Below are 20329 nucleotides of genomic sequence, written 5' to 3'. Positions count from 1 at the left end.
GCCACTAGCTTTATAACAAACATCTCAGCCTATAATCTTCGCTTATCACACACCTGTACAGCAAACTAACCAATGGATTGATTCCCCCTCGGGGGTGACGGTGACCTTTTCTTTTAAATTTTTGTTTCTATTTTTGTTTTTTATTATTTCAACTTTAAAAATCCTTTTTTTACAAAAAAAATACATATCCGGATTCCAATATCCACGTCCAAATCTACACCCCGATGCAGATAACTGAAACCAGTTTAAGAGAGTAATAATCGTAAGAGGAGAAAATCCTTTTGATGCTTTGTCATAAGATCACTACAACTAATATATGTCCAAGAACCAAAGAATTCGTTTGGGGTTGAACAAACTGCATAAAATTACTAAGGTTTAAAGATGAGAGAGAGAGAGAGAGGGTTAAGGATGCATTAGTAATCCCCAATCTCAGAATAAAAACCCCAATAACAGATCAAGCATTAAGGGTAATGTCGGCCAATCCAAAATCAAAACAGAAGCAACTTGCTGCACGTTTTGCTCTTTTGGGACGAGGGTAGTTGTGTGTACAGTTTGTCGAAAGAAATCCAGCAGTTCAAGTTTTCGTCGCAGGTCTCGTCAAACCCAATCCCGAACCACTCCCCAAGTGCTTAAAGGCTGTGGCTTCAAGGTGATCCCCATGGCCAGCAAAGCCTGTCCCACCTTTCTCCAAGTTCACCAAATTCCTCTCTTTACATGCTTTGTTGCAGACCAGACAAACCTTATCAACCACCATAAACTTGTCAGCACACTTCTTGCAGAAGACATGCCCGCACGAGCTAAGGGCCACAAGTGACAAGGTATTGGTCAAAGTAACCTTGCAGCTAGGGCAGATATGGGTCTTATCGAGAAACTTGGATTTCTTCTGGTCACTAGTGTCTTCAGTGAAGTAGATAGGGAAGAGAGTCTTCAGCTTGAGTTTCTCATTGCCTTGTGGACAGACTGTACTAATGGAGGGGGCTTCTACTTTAACAGGAGCTTCAGGCGTGGCAGAAGGTAGCCAAAATGCCTTCATTGTCCGAAGAGCCTCTTCCTCATAAGAAGTGACCTTCACACTATTTGCCCCATGGAAACCATTCTTGTCTTGGCTGTGGTTTCTATCATTGTACTGTGGCACTGCACCATGGTTTTGCTGATCAAATGCATCAAGTTCTCTGGCTTTCTGCAACATTAGCTTCTCTTCTTCCTCTTCCTTTTCTTGCTTCTGCTGAGCAGTATGAGCAGCTAGCCTCCTGCCAGTTAATAAGCCACTCTCAGTACACCATTAAGCAAAAGAAAGAGAAGTGGATGGAAATCTTCATTCAAATGTAACCTCAAGGGCAGCACAAAATAGGTTCCCCCAACCCTGTTTTCCCGTATAATGAAATACAATAGAACCATTGTTCTTTATCTTTCTTAAATGTAGTAGAAAATAACAAAATCATATTCAGTTCCATAAATAGATCAAGAACAGCCAAGACACGTATGTCATTTTTTTCCAAAAGCAATTAATGAAGAATGCAGAAGGCGACCAGAGATGCAATTTATAACATACAAATTCAGCAACCATCAAGATGCACCACCAGAGCATCTATAACATAGTAATACGGACTTCATGTTCCAAACAAGACTTTTTTTATGACAAATAAAATACAAACTGAAGTAAGCATATTATCCAAACAAAAATTGTGGTCAAGAGAAGCCATCTTCCCCCAAGAAAACCGAATAATTCTAACGCTTCCAGCAATCATCTCTCCAATCAAATACAAGCTAAAACAGAACAAGAATACACGGTCCAACCATCCAAGTGCACATAACATAATATGTTTGAGAAGACAATAAAAATTGAAACCTAGATTTGCCAAGTTAGTACAGTGAGGAATATGCAGTGTTATTTCTTTTGGCTGGGAGATTACAACCACAAAGAAAACCGAATAAGAAGGAATCTAACCAGCCGGGTGGATATAGAGATATTAGACAGAAATCCATCTAGAAAGCTTGGTACCTATCTCTTTTATTTATGAATAAGATGTAAACTATTTTTATTTGAATTCTGGGAGTTCTATAAAAGGTCAAACCCCACAACCATCTAGCCATAGCATTCTCAGGCCTTAACACATCCCAAAAGGTATAGGTTGAGATAGGTTTAACTTTTTTAGTTTAAGATGGGTTTAACTTTTTTTAGGAAATTGAAAAAGTAGTGGGCCCTATTAGTGATTGGTTTGAGATGAGTTGAGATTAGTTGAGCTTGGTTCAACAACCAAACATAGTGCTTGTTTGGGATTCCTGTGGATGATAGAGCTTTTATTTGTAGAGCTTTGGTCTGTAGAACTTTATCAAAAAGCTCTACTATTAAAAAGTTGCTTACTGTTTGGTAACCATAAATATGAAGTACTTTTAAAGTCATTACATGGTAATAAAAATAAAAGCTGCTTTTAGAGGTGAAAATGACAACAACAAAAAAAAAAAAAAAAAAAAAGACATTTGGCCATGGATATACGAACTGCAGGTTAAACAAGAAACTGCCAGTAAAACAAAAATATGAAGGCCATGGACGGATAACTGGACATTAAAAACATGATTTTCATATCTTCTTCCTCCATACAACAAAAATATGAAGGTTACAAGGACACATTGGAAAAACAAAAAGAAGGCCATGGATGTACAAGCAGGTAGCTTTTTGGCTGCTTGAAAGAATCCCAGGCTCCAAAATCTTCAAGAAACAATTCCTGAATGTACAGAATTCGTTGGAATTCAAAGCAAACATAAATCATCAAATTTAAGAAAACCCACGAAAACCAGAGATTTGTCATGTCCCAACCCTCCATAGAAGGTCCCTGAGAGCTGAAAACTTTCAACTTGCATCTCATAGAAAATCTTTAAGAATTAATGGCAACTTGAGTCATTGACTCCATCCAGGCGAGCTAAGTTTCGAATTTCTACTACACCAGCAGCTCGAAAGTCGAACTCACCAACAGTTCGAAAGTCTACCTCGCCAGGAGCACGACATATTAATTCATTCACTATTATGAAGAAAAAGAAGGTAATGGCCAATCTCGCCAAGTTTTTTGGTGGCAAAAAAAAAATGTCAAGGATCAGTAAGCTGCCTTTGATTTTTTAGGCCTATTTGCACCTATTCCTAGAACCTCCTAAGGCAAGTGATTCCAATCCATAGAGAAAAAGAAAATCAAGCTTCTGGAAAAGAAATCACGGAACTGGAGAAACTTAAACCAACAAATCTTCAAGTATCGTCCAAGAAGAAAGTCACAAGTAGTAGAAAGAAGAGAGGCGAAACCAAGAGTCTTGTCTGCCCTTGAATTTGAAGAGCTAAAAGGGTTTATGGATCTGGGCTTTGTTTTCTCATAAGAAGATAGGAATTCAAGCTTGGCTTCAGTCATTCCTGGGTTGTGAAGATTTGGAAAGAAAGATGAGGAAGAAGATGCTGATGATGAATCTGCAACTTCAAGGCCTTTTCTTTTTGAAGCTTGGGAGGTTTTGGATGGAAGAACCTAGACGGACTGAAGGGTTAATAATCTGAAATGGTGGGCTCACACCATTGCTTCCACTGTTAGATGAAGAAAAACTGGTCGAAATGGAAGAAGGAGAAGGGTGTGCATCTTTAACACCCACCATTTCATTAAAAGGCTGCATTCCATGTCATAGTCAGTGCGTATGGGTGCGCAAATTCGCTTTCAAGTAGAGTTTTCCTTTCATTAAACTCATGAGAGCATCCCGCATAAGCTCTAAAGGTTCATTTTGGGAAAAGCTTCGAATTGCAGCTTCAGTAAGACACGACTTTTCTGTATTAAAGATCCAAAATGGTTGTTTCTAAAATTACCCACAAAATGACTTTTTAATAAGAAAAGCACCTCTTACCATCTGAAACACAATCCCAAACAGGCACAGTAAACTTGTTGTGCCCCACTACAATCATGGGAACATAAACAGTCAAACCTATCAAAATCAACCTTCAAGAATTATTCACTTACTCGTATAAGCCTGCCTCAATACTTTCATGAATTATTCCTAACATGCCCTTCTTAGAAGAGCATCCAACAAATCCAACCACCACCACAAAAAAAGGGTACCAGCTATTAAAACAATCAAATCTATTTTATTCACATATACAATTTGTCGTATGCCCCTCTTGGAGAGAAACAAATGTGATCTGAAAATAGGCTATGGAATAAATATAAATGCTCAAATTAATTGGGGTGGCAATTTGTGTTTTCAGGTCGTGTTCGTATTGTGTCGTGTCAAGTCATGAACATTAAACTATATGGGACAACCCAAACCAGACGCATTAAGCTAAACGTATCAAACTTTCAAATACTAATCCGACCCATTTAGATAATGGGTCGTGTTGTGTCATTCATTTTGACCCATTTAATAATTAATTAGAAAAAAATCAACACAACACGACTCATTCAAACTTGTTTCATGTAAATGGGTTAAACTAAAAAGCATAACTCATTTGACTTGATTAACATAATTTCATATAAAAGTTAAAATCTATATTTATTTAGCTACAATATCTTTTAAAGAAATAAGACTACCTGCAAACAAAAAATATTGATATTTTTCAAATTTTAATACATAATAAAACCAATATTACAAACCCTACAATAAAAAATACGAGCATAAGTCCAAAATTACAATCACAAAAATAAAAACATAAGCATACTGAGAAATATCAATATTATAACTCAACAATAATAAAATTGTAATATTGAAATAAAATCTAAACAGGTCGTTGATTTCAAGTTAAGCAGGTTCACCTATTATTGACCCGTTTATACATCGTGTCTTAACGGGTCAACCCGTTTTAACCCAAACCCGTTAACATCATACTCAAATCCACTAATTTCGTGTTGGGTTCGCAGGTCATATTATATATTGCTACCCTTGAGTCAAATAATCATAAGACTAGTTGTTATCACGTTTAAGATTCCACTCTTGTCACTAAGCCCACTAGCTGCAGTGTGCAAAGAAAGCATCCACAGTATACCTACCTCAGCATCTTGTGGGTGCATCTGAAAGCTGGAGAAAATCATTTCTTCACCACAATACACTTGCAGAAGTATTAATAGCAACACACTCTCAGATAAAGCGCAAATGGATTAACTGACTGTCACTTCACAAAATCCAATCTTTTTTATATTGGCACCGGGTGTTCAAGAACAAAGTCTCGAAAAATCCCGAAGGTGCACAAGCTCTCGGCAAGAAGTTTTTCACAAGTGTACCGTTGGGCACTTCAAAGGAAAATTCAAAGGCCGATGGCCTTAGAAATTGTTTGCACCCCCAAGGATTCAAACCATAGATTTAGAGGGAGGATACCACCAAGACCAAGGCCCTTACCGCTTAAGCTAAACCCTAGGGGTTCACTTCACAAAATCCAATTTACACCTTTGAACCTAGCAAGGGTTAAAATAGAAAATATATCAACCAATCTACAGAAAAACCTCCCAGAAAGTCTTAAACCCAAAGAACGTGTATCCATGACCTTGTCTGCTAAAGTATGTCAGACCGTAATAGGGTGTTAGTCCAAACTTGGCACAATCGCCTAGAGCAAATCCCTTTAACCATTCGGATACATATATGGCCACCATCAGACAACGCATTCAGCAACGAATGTTAACCAATCATTGGCCCTAGAAAATTTTTCAAACCCATAGAAATCCCAAAATTCCTTATTGACACTCAACTCAAGAGTCTACTTAGTGGGAAGTAGTCCTTAGAACCTTAAGCACACACCCAAAATAAAGTTTTAGCTACCTTCTTCCCCAATTATGTCAGAAACGCATTAAAAACACGAAATAAGCATCACATCTAAATCCAAGCAAAACAGATAATTTCATTCAAGTTCCACGAATAACCATAATTCCAACTCCCATAACACGGACTACAATTAAACAGATACAAAATCGACATTTTTTTTATCGATAAACATATATTTTATTGAGCAAAAATCAGCATATGATATTAACATAAACATATAAATAAAACAGAGGGCGATGGAAGAGACCTCTGGATGTCCTTCTTCTGGGCAAGAAGGCACTCGAGAATGCATTCCTTACAGAATACGTGGCCTTTAAGGCAGCACAAGGGATCGATGAGGGGCTTGATGCAGAGGGAGCAGGCATCGAAGGGCTTGATGGAGTCCTTGCCAAGCCTCTCCCGCTGCGTGCCGTAGCCTAGCTTGCGCTTCTCGTCGTAAGTGAAGAAAGCGAGATCATTGTTGTTCTTCGAGTGCCTCTGAGGCATCTTTGGTTCTCCCTTACGCCAATGGATCGGATAGTTGTCAGAAGGAAGGAAAGAGTATGGACGAACCCTAAAATCTCGAGATGTTGGAAATTTGGAATTGGAGCCAAGTTGGAGGGGTCGTTTGTTTTATAGAAGATTTTTGAGGGTCGGTCTGCAAGATCCACCCAAAACTCCAATTACGACCTCCTCCAAAAGAAAAAATGGAAAAATCGATTGAATCGGAATCGGTGAGTTCGGTCATATTTTTTTTTTGGTCATATTTTTAAGTGATTCGGTATTAAGTTGGTATCGATTTTTATATTTTAAAAATCGATTTGTATATATATTTATAATTTTTTATATTATATTTTATATTAATAATTAATATAATCTGAAATTTTAATCTTATTATTTAATTTTATTAATCTTATAATATAAAATTAATATAATATGTGATATGATATAATATAAAAATAATCTCACTTATCAAAAAACAGTAATATAAAAATAATTTTATAATTTTTAATATAACATTTCATATAACATATAAATTTTAATCTTATAATATATAATTAATATAACATAAAATTTTAATTTTAAACATAAATATTAATATCAAGTTATTAATATAAATTTACTTTATATATATATATATATATATATCAAGGATACATTTCTTGCATAATAATTATAATATATATATATTATTTTTGTAAATTCATTTATACACATTTGATCATATATATTCATATAAAAAGTCTAAAACTTATGTAAACTATAATTAAATTCAATAATATACTAGTATGTGTTAATTATTATAAAATAATATATTTATAATATAATATAAATAGACTAATAATTTAATATATGTAAACATCGTATTATTACCAATATAGATAATTTATAAAATCAAAAGAATCAGACTAGATTGGATCAAAATCGAAAAAAGTGAAAGTTGTGGTTTCGGTAATGAATCGATTCGGTATCAGTTCTTAAATTTTCAAAACTGATATATACCAGTACGATTCTAAAAAATATACAAAATTAGATCGAACCGAACCAATTACACCCCTAACCTTCACATTCTATAAGTAAATTCACGCAATTTGATGTTATAATTTTGATGGTAAAATTATTTTTATTATAAAATAAATTGACTTGTCATGTGAAATTACATTAATTTTTAAATTTATTTTTATTGATAATATTATTTGAAAATTTTTATACCATACATCATCCACGAAGTAATATTACATATAATCATGCAGCACGAAAAAGTCGTGCAGTAGTTTTAAAAAAGTGTGGAGTCTATTATTAAAAAAAAATCATGTCGACGACATATTTGTTTACTTTTTTCAAAGAGATTATATGGCACTTACACATTCTACGATTGTAAATATAATTTCTCTTTCTTAAAATATTGATACATGGTGTAAGGAATGATAAGTAGAATTTTTTAATAAATTTATTTTTCAAATTAAATTATATCACGTGAATAGTATGTAGTGTATGATTCTTTATCAAATTTTTGTGTGATTGTAAAATTTATCTTTAATAAATCTACACTAGATTCTTTTTAAAAAATATATATCTATTCTAAATTTCTAAAAATCTTAATATTAATTATTTTAAGTTAATTACTAAACGTCACTCGAAGTGGCAGTCACTACCGACCACCCGGTTATGACTAGAGCCAATCGGAAAAGCACTCTAATGGCGGATCCGGTGCAGGTGAGGCCAAATCTGTCCTTGGAATAGTCGAAATCGTTGACTTAAGTTGCCAAATATAGACAGATGCCACCACAGCACCAAATTTGTGCAGATTCAATGCCACCCAGGCGCCAAATCCGACCAGTCTCGCGCCAACATAGTGCCCGAAGCACCTTGTGGTGCCCTTGTTTGGATTCGAGGCTCACCTCAATTCATCTCATCTTATTATTATAATTTTTTTAAATCTTAAAGTAATAATCATATTAAAAATAATATTCTAATAATATTCTATTTGACTCATCTAAAATTATATCAACTCATTTCGAATCTAAACGATAAAACAAACTTGAAAATAATTTTTACGTAGAAGTTAAAAGCTGAGAGGGAATCAACTCCATTTAACTCTCCCTATATAGCGTAGAACTATAATGTTATGGTTTCGTACAATTAAGTAGGGTGTAACCGATCCAATTCGATTCAGTTTTATATATTTTTTATAACCAAACAAGTATATACCAGTTTTAAAAATTTAAGAACTGACACCGGACTTATTCGCTATTGAAACCGAAACTTTCGATTTTACAAATTATCTATGTTAGTAATAATATAATGTTTGTATATACTAAATAATTAGTCTATTTATATTATAGTATAAGTACATTATTTTATAATAATCAACACATACGTACTAGTATAGTATAGTATTGAATTTAATTATAGTCTATATAAATTCTAAACATTTTGTATGAGTATATATGATCAAATGTGTAAAAATATATTTATAAAAATAATATATATAGTATAATTTATTATGTCAAAAATGTATTAAAATTTATATGTTATATCAAATGTTATATTAAAAATTATAAGATTAATTTTATATTATATTATATGTTATATTAGTTTTATGATGTAAGATTAATAGACTTGAATAATAAGATTAGAATTTCATGTTATATTAATTAACAATTTAACATATAATATATATATATATAATATAATATAATAAATTATAAATATATATACCGGTCCGATTTGGTTTAAACCGGTTTTCAAATATTGAAAATCGATACCGCATCAGTTTAGAGCCAATTTTGGTTCCTAAGAATCGATACAGCACCGGACCGCTTACAAACCAGACTGAACCCACCCAATTTGGTCTAGTTCATTCAGTTTTTTTATTTTTCTTTTACATCCCAACAAGTAAGCAAAAAGGTTTAGTAAGACTAATTTACTAATAAGTAAATAATATATTGGCCCACACAGCAAAGTCCGACATGCGCTCCGCCATCAGCCTCCCCAAGCCGCTGATCTTCAAGATGGTAAAAGAAATCTATCCATACAAGCAGCGCATAAGCCTCATGCGTGGCTTATGTCGTGCTTGAATTTCACCCGACGCCGCGACTGGGGAAGTTTCCTGCCTTCAAACATAGCATCGTCAAGATTAGCAGCGTCGATTCTTTGGAACACGACCTTCCACTCCTCTCTAGGTGTGGCGTGTGTACTGCACGCATCACCACAGACAATGGTGGCCTCTCGCCAGCGATTCGTCTCAGTTTCTGGTTATTTTCCTATGTTCTTGCTTTCCTTAACCAAAGATCAAGTAAAAGTGGATAAAGTTCCTTCCAGCCAGTCCAAACCAACATGTTGAAGCACACAACCATTTACTACGGCTTCTAACTGCAGTTTTATAGTTTGTTTAGCAGACTATTTAAAAACCGTCATCAGGCAGTCTCTCCTTATAAGAAATGGGTGGGAGCCATTTATTTAGCTACAGAACCTGTCTTTTATTTTTCTTTTTTTAAGTTGTAATATGTTAGTTTTGGGAAGACTGTAGGGGACTCACACTCTAAACTTGTATCTTGTAACTGTTAGTTTATCTATAAATACCTTATTTGTTGAGAAAAAAAAGTAAATAATATATTAGATTTGTGATAATGTACAACATAACTCTGAAAATAATTATTTTTATCATGTTATTGCTATGCTAGTGTTTAAAAAATCAATTGGATTTGTGCAATATTTTAATAAATTTATGTGTGTGTATTTAGGGCTCATCTAGACACGGAGACAAGATACAGAATTCTCAAATTTCTCAAAACTTTTCAAAATTTCGTTACCAAACATCATTTAAATACAAAATATTTTTCAATTTTAAATTTTCAACTTTTTTTTTATCTAATTTTATCCAAACACAAAAACTAATACAACTTTTATAAATTTCAAAAAAAAAAAAAAAATCAATACAACTTTTTAAAGTCTCAAAATAAAAATTATATTCAAATAATTTTTTAACTTTGTAATATTTTTATTCAACATCTTCTCTTTCATTTTCCAAAACCAAATAAAACATCTCAACTCAAATCACTTAAACTATTTCACTACTATTCACAGAATTATGAGATACTCCAAATGTCTAAATGAACCTTTAGTGACATTTTTGCACAGATTATCTAAATCATAATTAAAAATGTCTTACAAATTTATAATTCATAATCAGTTATTAAATTTGCATTTCATCTAATAAAGTTATAATCTATTAAATATGATCATTTATCTTAAATAATGAAGGGTAAGTTTTAGTTAAATTGATATGATGGTGCATTGAATTGGACTACAATAAATACATAAAGAAACAAGTAAAACACTAACAGAAGAAAAATGCAGAGAAAGTGTTTGAGAGAATGCGTCACTCGATAATTCTATTATATATATCATCTTTAATGTTCATCACACTTAAATCTTTACAAAGAATATTTATTCATGACTCATGACAGAGAATAATCACACTATTTTTCAGATCACACAACCCTTAGCACTCCACCTCATCAATTATGTTATACAAGAATATTCTAGAGCTAACTCTACACTTCAACATTTGTTGTTACGAGGAATCTTTCCAGAAGCTTCTAAAACTGGTGGCATATCTTTACGTTACAATATCTCCTATGGATATGTTTTTGTAGAATATTCTTCTTGAGAGATGATTACCTTAAAAGACTTTCGTGAATCAAGTGGAAACAGAGAAATGGTGAGGCTTGATCGTAAAAGATTGAACCGAGCAGTAGAGAGTAGCTTAGTGAAAATGCCAGCAAGTTAATCTTTGTTGAAGACAAATGAGACTTTAGCCTTGGTAGCTACTCCTCAAACAAAATAGTAGTCAAGTTTTTCTTTCAAATTTTAAAAAATCAAGTTTTAGGCTGCATTTGGATGTTGAGCTGAGCTGACCTCTTTATAAATAGTAATGAGTTAAGATAGTGGAGTGAGTTATGTGGAACCCATCTAAGATGAGTTTAGATATGTTTAGATGTTAAAATGAGTTTAGTACTATTTATGAGAAGTTAAAAAAGGTATGAGACCCACCAATGATTGGAAAGTTATTGTAATGATTGAATAATTAATTTATTAAATCTTTTATTAATAAATAATATAAATCAAACATAAATTTCTTCAATATATGTAAACAAATTACAACAAAATAAAAACAAAATATTCCGAGCACTATAAAAAAAAAATTCTTACTCCAAATTTATAAAAACAAAATAAAATAATTATCAATAAAATTACAACAGTATCAAATCCACATTTCATTATATTATTTATTTACATATTATTTAATTAATAGTAAAAAAAATACATGTGATGCGAGAGGGGAAAAAAAATAGAAACTCACCCAGACAATTGAGTCGTCGCTCGATGAAGTGCTCGAGACACATGTCTCTTGCTCGAGCGGCTCTTGTCTAGACAATTGCCGCATAAAATTTTTAATAACTGCTCGAGCCAAAGATTTCGTTTGGATCATCAACTTATCTCAATTCATTTCAATAATTTTTTCAAATTCTAATATAAAATATAATAAACAATTCAATTTTTTTAAATTTTAAAATAATAATAATATTAAAAAATAATATTCTAATAATATTTTATCATCTCATCTCAATTCAATTTAATTCACTTCAATATCTAAACATAATCTTATTTCTATTTTACTCGGTGCTGCTAGATGTCTCCAAATTTTTTTTTTCAAAATAAAATAATTGTCGGTTGTAGTGGATTCCATTGAGGCAAAAGTTACATTAGTACTTTTTCTTCCCTTGAATTGAGAAACACCGAATAAGAATTGAGCCTTTTGTTTGCTTTTTATCAGTTGTGGGTCCACGAAGGTTAAAGTTGAAATGCACTCAGCTTCAACTCAGCTGTATGTTTGGATGTTTGAATGGAGTTTAAAACTGAAATGCACTCATATGAGTTTATCATCCAAACGTGCCCTTAAAATAATTATTTTGTTGAGATTTATTATGTATCAACTATTATTTACTCTCAAATCCCTATATCTATAACTTTTTCATAAGATATATAAATATTTTTTATAAGATATGAAGTGATAAATAGTAACTAATGAGAAGAATATTTCTATTTTGTTATGTTTTAAAGTTTCTAACTTTAGTTCTTTAATAAAAGTGAAAATTAAAGTAATCTTAGATATAAATCCATAGACAAGTTTTGTAAAGATCTTTTATTAAAAATAGGCCACATTAAAAATAAATAAATTTTTTTTATAATTTTTAATATAAGGTTCATTTTTTACAAAAAGATTATACAAAACTTGTCTATTTCCTATTAGAACTTATATAAATCATTTCTCTTGAAATGATAAAAGAACCAATCTTAAAGGGATCTTTTTACATTTTTTTGTCCCAAGAGCTTTCAAAAATAGGGGAAAAATAGGCATAATATGTAGGTTATATATTATTAAATAAGTATTATATCTATATATTGTTGAATTATAAAAATATTCGAAACATATATATTAAAGAAAAAATATAGACTTAGAGCACTCCCAACGGATTATGTAAAACCCTTATTTCTGTATAATTTGAAGAAAATAATCTAAAAGTTGCATCCAATGAATTATCTATTTCATCTGTAATTTACAATTGACTACAGTGTTACCACTACATCTAGCAGTAACTTTTCACAATTGTAAATTATTTTTTTGATCATTTTTCTCTCATCTACTTATCTCTCATGTACTAATTTGCACCTCCAACGTTAATTTTAATATCAAATATACGTCCGTGTCTCCTATACTCTCCTAAGCAACGCAACATTAATTTTAATGTCAAATATATATATTTTAGAATTGCTATATACTATACAAAAATATCAAATATATATATATATATGTGTATATATATATATATATACATACTCTCATCTCGAAAGAAAGCACCATTTAATTTGGATTAATTTCATTATATAATTTTTTTTAATTAATTTATATTTTAGTTTAATTTATAAATTTAAATTAATTTAAAATAGAATATAATTATATGACATTGTATACGGTGAAATATTATAAATATCAAAATATATGAGAATATCATTAATAGCTTAAAGAAAATATTTGAGATGAATTAAAAAAATTAAAAAATATAATATTTAAATTATATGAAAAAATAGATAAACTATTGTAAAAATTATTGTATAAAATAAAAAAAATTAAATTTTAATAATGTATTATAAATGATATGATAAAAAATTCATTAGAAGTGATCTTACAATTTCTTTATAATTTTTCTATAATTTTTAAATAAAATAATATTGTATATCCTTATCCGGATCTAATCAAGAATTGGAGCAAAAAAGTTAAAATTTTTCATCTCACCACGCAGACAGACAGATACACACACGCGTGAGTGACCAGAAGAACCTTCCTTCAACAGTACCCTCCAAAATATTCGTCTTTACTCGCTCACATTATTCCCTCCCTCGCAGCTTACGGCTCTCACCCCTCGAAGCATCGGAACAGAGACGACGACAACAACAACAACCTATGACTTCTCCGAAACACCCTACCGATACGGCGACGGCAATTACCGTGCAACCTTCGTCGCCGAGATTCCCCATGAGCGGGACCCCCACCTCCGGAGCCCAACGCAAGATCGGGATTGCCGTGGATCTCAGTGACGAGAGCGCCTTCGCCGTCAAATGGGCTGTCCAGAACTACCTCCGCCCCGGTGACTCTGTCATCCTCCTCCACGTCCGCCCCACCAGCGTCCTATACGGCGCCGACTGGGGTGCCATTGACCTTTCCGTCCACGACCTCGCCGACGATGAGCTTTCCCACCAGAAGCTCGAGCATGACTTCGACGCCTTCACCTCCACCAAGGCCAATGACCTTGCTCAGCCCCTCGTCGATTCACAAATTCCCTTCAAGATCCACATCGTGAAGGACCACGACATGAAGGAGCGCCTCTGCCTCGAGGTCGAGCGCCTTGGCCTCAGCACCGTTATCATGGGCAGCCGAGGGTTCGGCGCCTCCCGCCGCCCCTCCAAGGGCCGCCTTGGCAGCGTCAGCGATTACTGCGTGCACCACTGCGTCTGTCCCGTTGTCGTCGTTCGCTTCCCCGAAGAGAAGGATGGCCCCGACACAAATCCCGTAGTCGTAGCAAAGGCTGGTGTGGAGGATGAGCAGGAGTACCATGATGCATTGGATAAGCAAACTGGTAATTTTATTTAGTTCATAATTTAATGATTCCTTCCTTTCTTCCCCAGAGATTTTGTTTTTGATAGACAATTGTTTTGATAGTCTGTTATGTTTTGTTTTATGAATTAACTAGAAGATGATAGTTTGATCCTCTTCGGGGGAAAATCTAAATAATTTTCTCTATTAGGGATCGAAAATTCTTTTTTAATTGTCATTTAATGGTGTGATCATCCTGATGCCAAATATCGTTCTAGATTGTGGTAATTATGCTTTATCTTTCATCTCTTTCGTTAAGTTATCTTCTCATCGTCTCAGTTACACAGGAAAAAAGTAGCTTTTGTGATTAGTATTTTTAACACATATCCTTACCGATCAAAGTTTTTTTTAACAGATCCTTACGGATCAAGTTTTTTTTAGCACATATCCTTTGATTTATATCTTATTTCAAGCGCAAGGTCAGCTTTCCTCCCGTTAATGTTGCTTGTACATGGTGCATTGTTGATTCGCATTTAATCTTGATATTGTTTTTTGATTTTTTTCCCCTCATGCTTTTTGTGTTTTCTTATTTTCCTTGTGGTTATATTTCTCTGGTGCCACAACCCATTCAGGACTACTAGCAATTCAAACTCCATGATTCAGTGTGTTCACTGACCTTTTTGCAAAAGCAATCTTACTATAGAATTCTTTCCTGTTAAACCTTACAAGTTTTGGGCAAGGAATGCATTTTGTACTCCTTTTACTTGAAATACCCTTTCATTTTAACACATACACATCCACTGTGAGGGACCCAACTAGTATTTATCTCCACCTCATCAGCATCTTGTTCTTTGTAATTTATATTAAACTTATGATTCATTATTTTTTATCCATAAAGGATATTACAGGTGATCGTTTTGTTTTTAACGTGTCTCCCTAGTTATTATCAAACAAAATTTTTTAAGTATATCGGTGTCAAAGTTATAAATAGTCTTTCTTTGCAGTTGTTTTTGTTGAAGTGTGCTATTTCCGAGTGAAACATCACGACACCCATATATTGAGGATCTGGTTCAATTTTCTTTTTTGCATCACTTTATCCGTTTCAATGTCTTTTGTCAAAAGCTCTGCACTGCCATATTTGTCTGACACCTGACCTGATATGTGTTCCCTTTTTCCTTTTTTATGAATGGCATCATAATATGGATGAAGGCTTAATTTTTTTCTCCCCTTGTTCCTTGTTCACATGTAACTTATGCCTTATGGATTCAATTTTCACTGAATCTATCCTTCAGGTTCAGATGCCATATTTATTTTTAACAGTTCCGGATCTTCTATTATTACAGCCATTTTAAGCGAGGCGTTTCATTTCGAACGAGAAACATGATGACGCCCTTTATTACAGAGAGTTCAGTTGCTTTCTGTTTCATGGCACTTTTAACAGTTTTACATTAGGTTGTTGTGTCATCTGGATTACTGTATTTTAATGGGCATGGTATTTCTTTTTTTTGATAAGTAATAATATTATATATATATATATCAATAGGAGTAACCAAATACACTGGACACGGTATATGGGTTAGTGCATTGTTAAAGAGGCCTTTGCATTGGTGGAACCACGTTTAGCCTAGGGAGGGCCATGGCCCCCCCTACCCTCCGAAAAAATAATTAACAATTATTATTCAATTGAAATAAAATTTGGTAAAAAATAATATTGATCCCAAAAAATTTGAAAACTTCTTGAAATCTTTCAAACACATGAAAATTTTCTTCTAACCCCATCTAAAATTCTTGAGTCTTCTTAAAAGTATGAAAAAAACTGTGTCTATATTTTCTTTAAGTCCTTGAATTTTGCCTCCAAAATATAAAAATGAGTATACATACCTAAAAAATGCAAAAATATGCCTCCAAAAATTTAAGAACTTGAAGATATGAGTCAAAAAGCTCAAGATTTGGTTGCTAAATTATGAATTTATATATCTATGTGCATTCAAATATATTTCTTTTATAATTACTTATAAAAAAAATATTTCTTTTATAAAAATCCAAAAGTCATTCATTTTTTAAAAAATTAAAGTGTTTTTTTTTTTAAAACCTTTGCATATTCTCTCCTAAGTTTCTTCAATCAATGAATCAATCTTTTACTTAATGAAAAATAGATGAACAAAAATATACAGTGGGATTTCTTATTTTATTTTAACTAAAAATTTTAATGTGACCAATTGTTGAGTTCGATAAAAATGTTTGTTATAAATTGAAGGAATATGAAATGCAATTGCATCTAGAATGTATTTTTTATAATTATAAACAACAAAGTGTATAATATAAAACTTATCAAAAAAAAAAAAAAAGTGTATAATATAAACATATACATACACATACGCATATATGCAAGCATAGTTGTCATTGAATGGTAATGGTAAGATTAGATTTCATATTTCCTTCTCTTTTCTTGTTCAATTTCTCTTGTGACGTAACTCTAAGTTCAATGTTTCAAATACGAATACGGTTTGTTTGCTTTTGGGTTCTAAATGCTATCTTCGTTTAAATGCATCCAGCATCCAATTTAATCTTTTTGGGGTAAGCCCATTTGACTTTGGGGGCTTTAAGTTACACTTTTTTGGATTGAATATCCATGACTTCCTTGTATTGCTAGACACTCATACTTTGATGTCGCTCTTGCATATGTCCCGTGTACTTGGGCTATGCCTATCAATATCATTACTAAAATTCGGGTTTACTGGTCAAAAAAAGTTTCCCATATTGTTTCTTGTTAATTGAATTTAATTGAATTGACCTATTTACCTTTTAGGCTTGAATTCATCACCTTTTGCTCGTGTTAAGTCCATATTGTAATAATTAATGGATGCAGGTACACACACAAAGAAATCCATATATATATGTTTGCATGTATTTGCATGTATCACCATGGTGTAAACGAGTTGAATTCGAGTGAGTAGTTGATGGTCAAATACTATTTGTTTTATTTTATTCGAATGAGAGTCAAACAAGAGCTTGTCATTGAGTTTTATTTTATATTCATGAAAAACTCGATTATTATTCAAATCAGTTCTTGTTGATGAAATCTTGACAAGATAGATTATTGATTTTATATCTTATAACTTTGATTTTGACAAACTCATTTTGAATTTGCATAAATACCTTTATATTATGTATACATATATTATATTTATATAATACAATATATAGATTTATGTAATATGTATCTTACTAGCAACATGCATCGTAGTAGCAATATGATTTTCTATTATCTTTTAAATAATTGAAAATGTTATTATTACTTATAAAAAAATAATTAAAATGTTATCATTATAAGATTTATATCAATATTATAAAAAATACTAGACATGAAGTTATATGAGTTTCTAAGATCTAATATGAGTCGATTCAAGCTTAGAGTAGTCTTGTTTATCTCTATTCCTGATCTTGCCATATCTTTGTAGATATCAATAAAGGCCCATTTTAGGAAAATTTCTAAATGCTTTATTTAAAATCTTTCCAAATTCTGTTGATCGCATGAGAGTTTGTTATTTAAGAACCATGTACTAATTCAATTTGGCATTGAGATGGATGAAAAGTATGCTTGGTGATGTAATCTTAAGAGTTAGATCTTAATGGAAGGTGTGCATTACAAAATTTTAGTAGTTTTTTATGGTGCACATTGTAATTTGTTTCGTAGTTGGAGTCCACATTGCTAAATGGGTCATAGTTTGGAATTGCAAAGTGTAATTACCCGTAAGATTAGATATTATGGTTGGAACTTCACTACAGTCGATATACTTGCAGCAGTTCCCAAGCTTGAGTGCCAGTTATGCCATATTGGAGATAAGAGAAGATGGAAGATGTGCCTAGTGGAGTATAAATATTTCTGGAAAAAGATTTTGGTGTAGCTGAATGTAGCACCCTTGAGGCACTAGCACAGAATAGTGATTTATGCTTTTGGGACAATCTATTGTTATTCTTTCCAAGGAGAGGCTCGAATAGTTTGATCGAAAGCTAGAAAGAGGTCTCTGTTTTCTTGCTCCAGGAACAGGAAAATGGCATTCATCATTGGAGAAGATCATGAACTGAGGATTTAAGCTGTTCCCATTGAGTTATGGGTAAAAGGATCCTGTTAAGGGGGAGTATTACAAAGAGCGCATGTGGGTAGCTGCAGAAGGGACTTGCAGGGATATGGATTGCATGCAAGGTAGTAGTAGCTAGAGTAGGAATGTTCGGTTAGGAGTCTTGGAGTCCTAGAGAGTATTGTATTTTATTAATAAGAGAATAGGGCCTCAGTAGATAGGTCTAGCATTATATTTTTAGTCACTGAGTCATGTTTAGCTTTATTTATGTTTATCTGTTTGTTATGTAAAGAACTGGGTAGCTGCAAGAGTCAAGGGTATTTAAGTGGCTCGAGCACCATGAATAAAATTATTAGTGAGGTTATTTCCTAACCGTTGTGTTTGAAGGAGGCCTAGGTTACCTCTAATAACCTACATATTTGCACTTACATTCAATATAGGGAAGTCAAGGAGAAACGATCCAATCTGCTTTCCCTGTACAACGACCTATTAGGAGGTCTAAGCTTTGTAATAGATCCCTTGAGATGCTAAGAGAGTATCTTGGCTGCTGTGCGTTGTCAGTAGGTAATTGGAGGGTTAAACATTTACAGTGTGTTTTGCAGGGAGATTTTACTGTAAAAGTTGAACATATTTTTTTTTTTTTTTGATAAGTACATATAGAATAAAGAACAAGAGATTGCTGACGTGGACTAATGATACAATCTAGGATTTTGTACACTTTCTACAGTACGAGCTTCAGTTTAGAAAAGGTTGTTTTCACAGTGCTGACATTATAGCTTTCAGTGCTGTGGTTCCTCCATATGGAAGCAGCATCAACTAGTTTTCATCCGGACGGATAGATTATATAGCAAATTTTTGTATATGAAGTATTTTACTAGTTAAAGTTCGATGCCATTCTTAAGGAGGTCTCTTTTACTTTGGATTTGAGTATATGAGGGTTATGAATGGGATCCCCTGCATTGCCTAAGAATGAGAAGTTCTGCGGTTTATAATTCCAAATTGTATAATCTTTACTTAGTCCGTTTGGACTATAGTCCCAAATGAGGCTTTGAGTTTTCCTGGGGTTGTGACAAGCTCTTAATGTATTTTAGTAAGAGCAGTGGCTAGGGCATTGGCTTTGTGCACGGTTATTGAACCGGCTGATTGACTGGTTGCCTGTGCTCTGTGGTATAAAGTGGCTGTTAAAGATGGCAGAGCTAATTGTTGCCTTTTATAGTCATTAGGCAGTTCACTTGAGGTCATAATTAATTTTTATTTTATTTCTCGATTGTAGAGGTCATAGTTATTTTATGTTGGAACATTTCATTTATGTCCCTGATCATCTGACTTATTTATCAAAAACAGAAGAGGTGGGGGGGGGGGGGGGGGGGGGGGGGGGGGGGGGGGGGGGGGGGGGGGGGGGAGTGATCACCCTGCAACTCTTGACCTAAGAAATTTGACACATGTTTGATAGCCTGTAGTCTGGGTCACATTATATATTTTTTATGCAACTCATGTCGTTATTTCTCTGCTATATGTGAATGTTGGTCTTGAAACCTGGTTTTCATGACTTGTAGATGTGGACAAAGCCTCGTGAATAGATGGTGGGGATCGTCAAAGGATGTTTGACTCTTCAAAAACTCTGTTTTGCATTTGCCCCTCTCTCGCTCCTTTATATATCTATGAAGGTTGGAATGGATGACAAATGAACTCTTGTTTATTTTTAGGTATTTAAATATGATAGGCTGCACTATTTTCCTGCCATGTAAAATTTTCTGTGGAGTCCTTTTTCTTTGGTCTGCAACCTAATGCTTTGGTTTTATAACATCAAGAAGAGGATATAAATTGGATA

The 20329-nt window shown here is 33.1% G+C and overlaps 2 protein-coding genes across 2 annotated transcripts; one reads left to right on the top strand and one right to left on the bottom strand.

The window, feature by feature from the left end:
* Positions 1–257: 257 nt before the first annotated feature.
* Positions 258–6440, bottom strand: LOC121267888 (E3 ubiquitin-protein ligase CSU1). Its single transcript, XM_041171993.1, has 2 exons — positions 6023–6440; positions 258–1250 (listed from the first exon to the last, which is right to left on the bottom strand). The coding sequence occupies exons 1-2, from the start codon at positions 6259–6261 to the stop codon at positions 575–577; spliced, it is 915 nt and encodes a 304-aa protein (XP_041027927.1). The 5' UTR covers positions 6262–6440; the 3' UTR covers positions 258–574.
* A 7132-nt stretch (positions 6441–13572) lies between these two features.
* LOC121267803 (universal stress protein PHOS32-like) lies at positions 13573–20329 on the top strand. Its single transcript, XM_041171868.1, has 2 exons — positions 13573–14459; positions 20055–20329. The coding sequence occupies exons 1-2, from the start codon at positions 13787–13789 to the stop codon at positions 20072–20074; spliced, it is 693 nt and encodes a 230-aa protein (XP_041027802.1). The 5' UTR covers positions 13573–13786; the 3' UTR covers positions 20075–20329.

This window comes from Juglans microcarpa x Juglans regia, chromosome 5S (genome assembly GCF_004785595.1).
Source record: "Juglans microcarpa x Juglans regia isolate MS1-56 chromosome 5S, Jm3101_v1.0, whole genome shotgun sequence".
In the NCBI taxonomy this organism is placed as follows: Eukaryota; Viridiplantae; Streptophyta; class Magnoliopsida; order Fagales; family Juglandaceae; genus Juglans; species Juglans microcarpa x Juglans regia.
Note: the sequence above shows the minus strand (reverse complement) of the source record. Positions and strands in the feature narration are given on the sequence as shown.

What these genes read in the sequence shown, in the direction of transcription:
- LOC121267888 (XM_041171993.1), bottom strand. Translation starts at nt 6,261, where the DNA reads ATGCCTCAGAGGCACTCGAAGAACAACAATGATCTCGCTTTCTTCACT. An exon ending in CAGAAGAAGGACATCCAGAG is followed by an intron (nt 1,251 to 6,022) that starts GTCTCTTCCATC and finishes ATTAACTGGCAG; the next exon opens with GAGGCTAGCTGCTCATACTG.
- LOC121267803 (XM_041171868.1), top strand. Translation starts at nt 13,787, where the DNA reads ATGACTTCTCCGAAACACCCTACCGATACGGCGACGGCAATTACCGTG. An exon ending in TGCATTGGATAAGCAAACTG is followed by an intron (nt 14,460 to 20,054) that starts GTAATTTTATTT and finishes CATGACTTGTAG; the next exon opens with ATGTGGACAAAGCCTCGTGA.